At 38.7% G+C, this 7,500-nt stretch overlaps 1 protein-coding gene across 2 annotated transcripts in view; it reads right to left on the reverse strand.

Moving 5' to 3' along the window:
* LOC113824125 (nascent polypeptide-associated complex subunit alpha, muscle-specific form) overlaps nt 1-7,500 on the reverse strand; it is a 32,413-nt gene that overhangs the window by 1,045 nt on the left and 23,868 nt on the right. For both annotated transcript variants that reach the window (XM_070124443.1, XM_027376868.2), the window contains exon 11: nt 1-7,500. This exon is cut by the window's left edge and continues 1,045 nt beyond it; it is cut by the window's right edge and continues 367 nt beyond it. In XM_070124443.1, the coding sequence (XP_069980544.1) occupies nt 4,718-7,500 (2,783 nt within the window). In that variant the 3' untranslated portion in view covers nt 1-4,717.

A 7,500-nucleotide genomic window follows, 5' to 3' on the forward strand; every position in this document is an offset into this window, starting at 1 on the left:
AACAGCTCACAAGTACACACATAACATATAAAAAAAAAAATGAAACACTCTGTAAGCTTCTCTAAAGTCAAATGCATAAATGCAATGAATCACTTATTTACACTAATTAATGGAAATCTGATAAGAAAAAAAAATACAATAAAATTATCAATAATAAAAAAACAAAGAAAGGAAAACAGTAAGTACTGTCACTAGGAAACTTTACCATATCAAATATAAAAAAATATTCAAAATTTAACAAAAAAAAGAAAAATGCCGACTCAGCAGCTATCAAAAGAAACACACACACACACGCACCACAAAACAACATGTAAGATATCCCTGATCTTTTCCTACCTTAGGAGCGTTCACCCTAAGACCTCTCACTTCCTACCACGCTTGAACACTGGGTTATGGAACTTGTGTTATCTTTAAAAAGGCTGAAATGTGACCTTGCTTTTTGGAGATACTGGTAATAAAGGATGCTTACCATAAGTAAATGCAATAAGAACTTGTTCCTTAAATTTTTTTTTTTTTTCTTTTTTTCTTTTGGTTTTTGCTTTCATCACTACAGTTAACATTTACCAGAGATTCTTGATTCAATATTAAGAGTATTCTTTACCTAAATGCACCAAAAACTTTTACTTTTTTCACAAAACACACAACAAATTATCTTTCAGACAAGTTGATTTGAACGATATTCTAATACCTATTGCCTAGTCATTAACTATTGCAAGTTACGTTTCAGTATGACTAAAGAAAGGCAAGCTAGCCACTTAATTTCAATTCTATGAGTCGAAAGCAGGAAGCTATCTGCAAGTCAAAAATAAAAGAAAAAAAGTGTAAGGTATTTATTTCCTTACACATGGATTGTTCAGCAATATACATACTTTAAGAGCAATTAGCTTTTTTTCTAAAAAGAAATCAATAAATAAAATTTAAAGTCTTAAAAAGTGGCTGCTTCCCAACTTTCTTCAATATTTCTAAAATACAATGCTATTAACTTCTTTCTAGTTAATATGCAAAGTGCTCAAGATACTTAAAACTGCAGGTTGAAAAACCAAGTTCAAAGATAGAAAAACACTGCCATTCTTGCCTATAAAACCAAAAAATAAAGAAAAGAAAAAGGAACAAACAAACAAAACAACTTCAACTAAAGAGGAATAAAGGTGCTAAATATTGATCAAGCTTAGGAATACCTGCCTCAAAAAATCTAACAATATTTACCGAGCATCCACAGCACGCTTTCCACTCATCCACTACCTTTCAGAATACGTTCACAAGGTAACCACATCCACGCTAGTGAATTTGAACTTCAGAAGACTGCAATTTTGAATTAGGTATCAGCTGCAGAGACTGAACATATGAAATATATATGTATATGTATATATATACCGTATATATTGCACTGACGATGTAAAAGAAAACAAAATAAGTTGAAAAATAAATGAAAAAAGAATACAGGTCACTAAATTTTTACTTTAAAAGAATATATAAGTCACTGATGTTTACAAGAAGAAAAAAGTAAAAATGAAAGGAGAATACAAGTATATAAATCAATATATCAAAAGAGAAAATATAAAAGTATGCAAATCATTGTATTAAAGTCACCACTGCTATATGCTGCATTACATTCCTCAGATAATTAGTCACTTTTTCTTCTCTCTCTCTCTCTTTCTCTCTCTCTATTGCAATAATGATGCAGAATATTCTATGGAAAGTTACTCTTTGGTTCCAAGCTAGCTAATTGGGCAACACCAATTCAATGACTCCAATTGCACTTCTCTTCATTGGATACAGAGGCAAGTTGGAAACGCAGTAATGACTACAAAACTCTCACACTAAAATAATAATACAAGCAGTACGTAAAAAGTAAGAATGACAGTTTTTTTTAACGAAGGGAGATAAAGCATAAAAATCAGAAAAAAGTTACACAAGACATTCATGCAAAGAGAAGGAGGGGTATGTATGGGTACTCACGAATAACACAGGTAATGTAATCTCTATAGCATAAATAATAGTGAAAAAATCAAGGAACAGTGATATAAAATATCTCCAACGCACAGGACATGAAAAACAGAAAAATCATTTTTTTTTACAGATGTTGAGCTATTTACATGCACTAGAATCAGTGTTTAGCACCAGCAATTAAACTATTGGAGAATGAAGATTTGCTAAATAAATAACAGTAAGTACAACAAACTATCACAAACCTATTAATGTGAAGCTTTGGTTCATTCACAAAAAGGCAACAACAGAATTGAGTGACACTAAAATATATATAAAAATCAGCTTCACCTTGTTTACTATTCAAGCTTGCTCAAAGTAGCATATATAAAGCTGACATCAGAGACACAGAGAAAACCACCATCAATAGAACCACTGACCACAAGGAAGATTTTCTAAAAGTAGAAAAAAAATCTTCAAACTCATTTCATGTGCCAGTTCTCCATGGGGTCAGAAAATCATACATTCAGGTACTATTAATAAGTATGTGTATGTTATACACACTACAGAAAACACGAAATATGGAAGAAAAAAACTAAGGGGAAGGGAGGAAGAGGGAGAGAAGGGACAATTAATTTAAAATGCTCATTATTAACAACTGCTGGGTACTGCAAACATTCTCTCAATCACCTCATTCACGGCTGATTTCTGAACTTTGCAATTTTGGCCACTGTTATCTATATACACCCAGGAACATTCAATTCGTTTCAGTTAAAGTATGAAGAGCAATACCCTCAAGGAGCTGCCTTTAAGAGTAATGTTCTTGAAACATTTGACAACATTTAGATTTTTTGGCACACATACTACATTCTATCAGTGAAACCTCAGTTATGCAACAACAATGCTTTGTGGGTCTTTCTGCCTTGCATTTGTTGCATAATAAATAAAATCATCTAATTTCAAACCACCACATAGTAATTTGAGTAACGAGTAACAAAATAGACTTTTGCAATAAACAAACAAGTCAAACGCATTCATATAAATCATACACGAAAGACTAAACACCATAATTCAAGGTAGGTAAAAAATAAATGAATAAAAATACACCTGATAAACCCTCTAAATCACATATTCTATGATTTGCAAATACCTTAACAACCAATAAAACAAACAACAGACTCTTCAACTGGGTTTCACTGGTCGATAAAAGTTGACACTCAAATTTCTGAACACCATATACACACTCGCCTTTATCATAAACACTCAGAATCATAGCAAGGTTAGGTAGTTAACAACTAAAATTCCCTTACATGGAGGTATTATAAATACAATTCAGAGCTGTATCTTTGTCATCTGTTTGGATGAATAACCATCAACAGACGAGACATGTTTAGCTTCCCTAACCTGGCTATGCTGTTAACATTCAAGCCAACAATACAAAGGCTGCCTAAAAAACAGAAGAGAATAAGACAAGACTTGCTAAATCATAGCACTGGTGACAAACTGTTAACAAGAGTTCTGTAGATTGAGATTGTGAATCTTGAAGCATAGCTCGAAGTCTACTGAAATCACAACTGACTAACATCTTCTTAGCTATTTTTATAACAGATTCAAAGAGTAGAGCAATACATATTCAAAGGAGAAAACATTGAAAAAACGTTTGATATTATCACGAGATAGTAACTTGCTGTATGTGTAGTGGCTTTGTAACCTGTGAATAATACAGTAATTTTTGTTCAATGGAAATTTTCCAAGAAAGCAATTACTATGAAGTTCAACAGCATACAAAAAATGAAAGAATTATACATGACATTTAAACCACTGGAAAGATTAATATCTGCTGAGTATCAATACTGGATGAGAAAATGCTGTGTTGAATGATGTCCAAATATGCATTAAAACATGTTTGCTGACTACAACCCTACAGTACCATAAATAGAACTTACCATTACATATACTGAACACTGTTAAGTTTATAAAGCTTCAACCTGCCTGTTGTCACAAAAACAGGAACTTTGGCAACAAACTGCATACAGAATTTATCATGGCAATTCTTTTGTCCACGAGCGACATGATTAATATCAAAAGTTTTATTACCGCACATGATGCCGCAGCCCCTTGTTGGCTAACATGAACACACCACATAAATCCATACTAACTACCATGAGCCACACCTACAAAAATTACTCCTGTAGCACTTCAGTTTATCTAGTTTACAAACACACCCATATACAACCGGGTAAAAATTGAAATACCAAATCCATGCCTTCATTCACTTAAACATATACTTGCCTCGTTGGGAAAAAGAATCACATAACAAGGTGTAAAAATGGCAGTAATTGAAATATTTTTACCTATCTCTTAGTAAGTAGATTAAAATTGTTATTTTATGTCTGGAAATATTCACAAGGCTCTGTGAAGCCAGTCCTTTGTTATAACACTTGCATGAAACCGACATCAATAATTCATTTAAGCTACCAAGGGAAATTGTTCCTAGCTATATTGGAAATATGATATTTATATTTCACAGCCAACAGCTACCAATAAAGTTACTTATCATAGTAGCGTTGTGTAATCAAGATGGTCCACATAACTCTGTGAAAAAATGACTAACAATTGCTTAGCTGCAACTTAGGTTGAATTAGATACCAGTTACAGTTTGGTGCAAAAATTATGAGCTGCTGCCAAATCTAGTAGGCAATGTGGTATATCTTAAAGATAACCTGAGCAACAGGGAACTACACTCCTAAAGCTATGCCACATCTGTTGCTGTGTGCACATCAGTGCTGCCTCATACTTCTGTTATCTGCTCATTGGGATCTACATGACGACTCTCAGGACTCGAGGAAGAGTCAGTGGATCGTTGCCTGTCTTGAACCCTGGGGTCTCCAGCCACAGCACACTCTACCGTAACTACACTCTCTACGCTGCCACTACCTGTGTCTTGGCTCCCTGATCCATTACTGCTACTCTGACTGCCTGCACTACTGGTCACTACAGCTGAGACAGCAATAGGTGATGGTGGGGCAACAGGAGAGGGTTCACTGGGAGGGGGTGGAGGCAAACTGTCAGTGGCTTCTTGCGTCTCCTCCATGTCTGCCATAGGATTCACTGTGACAGTTATTCCCCCGGCAGTAAAGCCATGTTCATAACCCGAGGATACCGAATTGTCAAGCTCTTCATCAGAATCCTGTTCACTCCCTGTTGTAGTTGCCATTGGGGGTGGAGGAAGGTCATCTGCTACTATGGTGCCTTCCATCTGAGTATCCTCAGATTCCTGAGGGGAATCAGAGTCCTTCTCTGAGCTGCCATGAATGCTGCCTGGTTGTCCTGCAGTGCTACCTGAGGAGGAGGATCCCATGTGTGCTAAAGGAAGCATGTCCTCCAGTCCTTCTACATCTGAAGGGGATACAAGAGGTGGAGGTGGCGCTTCTTCAGCCAAAGTATCATTAGAAGGCATGAACGATGTCACTTCCGGTAAGGGTGGTGGCAGGTCATTCGGAAAGGCTGCCTCATCTTCCTCTACTGGAGGCGGTGGTGGAAGATCACCACATAATCCTACAGAAACCACCTGACTCGTTGTACTGGTCTCCTGCATCATACTCTGCTGCTGGTTGCTGTTCTCACCAACCATATAGAGGGGATTAATGGTCTCCTGGGGCTGACTCTGTGTTTCTGGTACAGGGATACCATCCTGGGTCCCTAAACTATCAAAAGCAGCTGTTGATGTTCTGTCAGGACTAGATACTTGAGGTGGTGCAGGGAATTTCTCTGAATCACCACTTGTTATTGATGCATTTTCATTAACATCACTTACCAAAGACTCTGCTTCTACATGGCTTTCTTGTGCTGACGGATCTGTTACTTTGGTTGGACTCTGTGAGGAGGGATGCTGAACTGGACCTTCTTTTTCTAGGCTGGACTGCTCTCTAACTGGACTTTCTAACTTGGGTGGAGACTTTTGCTGGGGGAACTTTTCTGATAAACTTTCCTCATCTGAGCTGTCAGATGATGGAGAAAAAGTCTTATCAGGACTGTCATCAAAAGCAACAGATTTCTTGTCTGGTGTCATTCCTAATACTACATCATCATCGGACAGGCTTGCCTCTGGACTCTTAATTGGAGTAGGGAATGACTGGGTTACTGAGGTTAACACTGGGACAACTGGACTTTTCTCAACAGACGATTGTCTTTCAGGAATCCCTTCCTGTAGATCAGTGCTTGGCATAGGTGCTGTGGGTGGCATAGGAGGAGCAAATTCTTTCTCAGGACTCTCCCTTGTCACTGGAGATTCTTTAAGAGGAGTTTTTGTGAAGTCAGGAGATCCCTCTTCAAGATTTCTTACTTGAGATGAAGACTCCTTCTCTAAACTCATGGCTACTGGCGGGGATTCTTTTTCAGGACTTTTAGCAATGGGCAAAGGAGACCCTTGTTCCTTTTCTGGACTCTTCATTAATGTTGGTGATCCCTTCTCAGGACTCTTGGCTATAGCTGAATATCCCATTTCCTTTTCAGAAATCTCTGTTGAAGATAAAACTTCCTTTACAGGACTCTTCATCAGAGATGGAGAATCCCTCTCTGGACTTCTAGCTAAAACTGGAGATACTTTATCAGGACTCTTGGCTAACACAGAAGCTTTATCAGGACTTTTCTTTGGTGACATTTCCTCAGGACTCTGTTTCAACGGAGACCTTTCCTCAGGACTCTGTTTCATGGGAGGTGAAGGACTCTTTCTCAAGACAGGAGATGGGCTTTTCCTTAGAGGGGGAGAGGGACTCTTCTGCAGAGGGGGTGATGGTTGCTTCATGGCAAGTGGTGGGGGAATGCTTTCTTCCTCTTTTGAATCTACAGCCTCTTCTGCAGCAGGCTGCTTTTTCCCTACAGGTGATGGACCTATTTCTTCAACTTCTGGGCTTTTGTCCTTGGCTGCCTTCTTCTCTGGGCTGCCTTTCCTTATGACACTGGCATACATTGGGGTTTCTGATGGGCTTGGGAGCTCATCCGGCTTGTCAATCTTTTCATAGGTGGGGTCTCTTTCTTGGGTGTCATAGTCACGCACCATTTCATAAGTGCTTTCTGCCTCCACCTTCTTGACAACCTCATAGCCTGGCTCTGCATCCCCATCACTAGAGCGACGGCTACTAAATTTCAGTTGCTCATAGTTTGGGTCATGTTCTGATGTGGTGCGAGCATGATGTATAGCCCCTTGCAGTTCCTCATAGCCTGGGTCTGCTAGTTCCACACCAGTCTTTCCCTTAACAATCTCATAACCTGGATCAGCCGCTTCCTCTTTACGGTGATGAGTGACAGTCTCATAGCCAGGCTCCTCCTCCTCCTGGCTGCCCTCGTGTGCCACGGTTTCATAACCTGGTTCTGAGCTTGGCTGCTTGCTCTTCTCGGTGACTGTCTCGTAGCCTGCTTCATACTCACGGTGTTTCAGTGTTTCGTAACCTGGCTCAGACTCCACATCAGAGGTGAGCTTGAAGGTCTCATACCCAGGGTATGTTTCCTCTGGTCGCTCCACACTCGCATATGGGGGCTCCGCATTCTTCACTGTCTCATAGCCAGGATCTG

The sequence above is a fragment of the Penaeus vannamei genome, chromosome 1, assembly GCF_042767895.1.
Source record: "Penaeus vannamei isolate JL-2024 chromosome 1, ASM4276789v1, whole genome shotgun sequence".
In the NCBI taxonomy this organism is placed as follows: domain Eukaryota; kingdom Metazoa; phylum Arthropoda; class Malacostraca; order Decapoda; family Penaeidae; genus Penaeus; species Penaeus vannamei.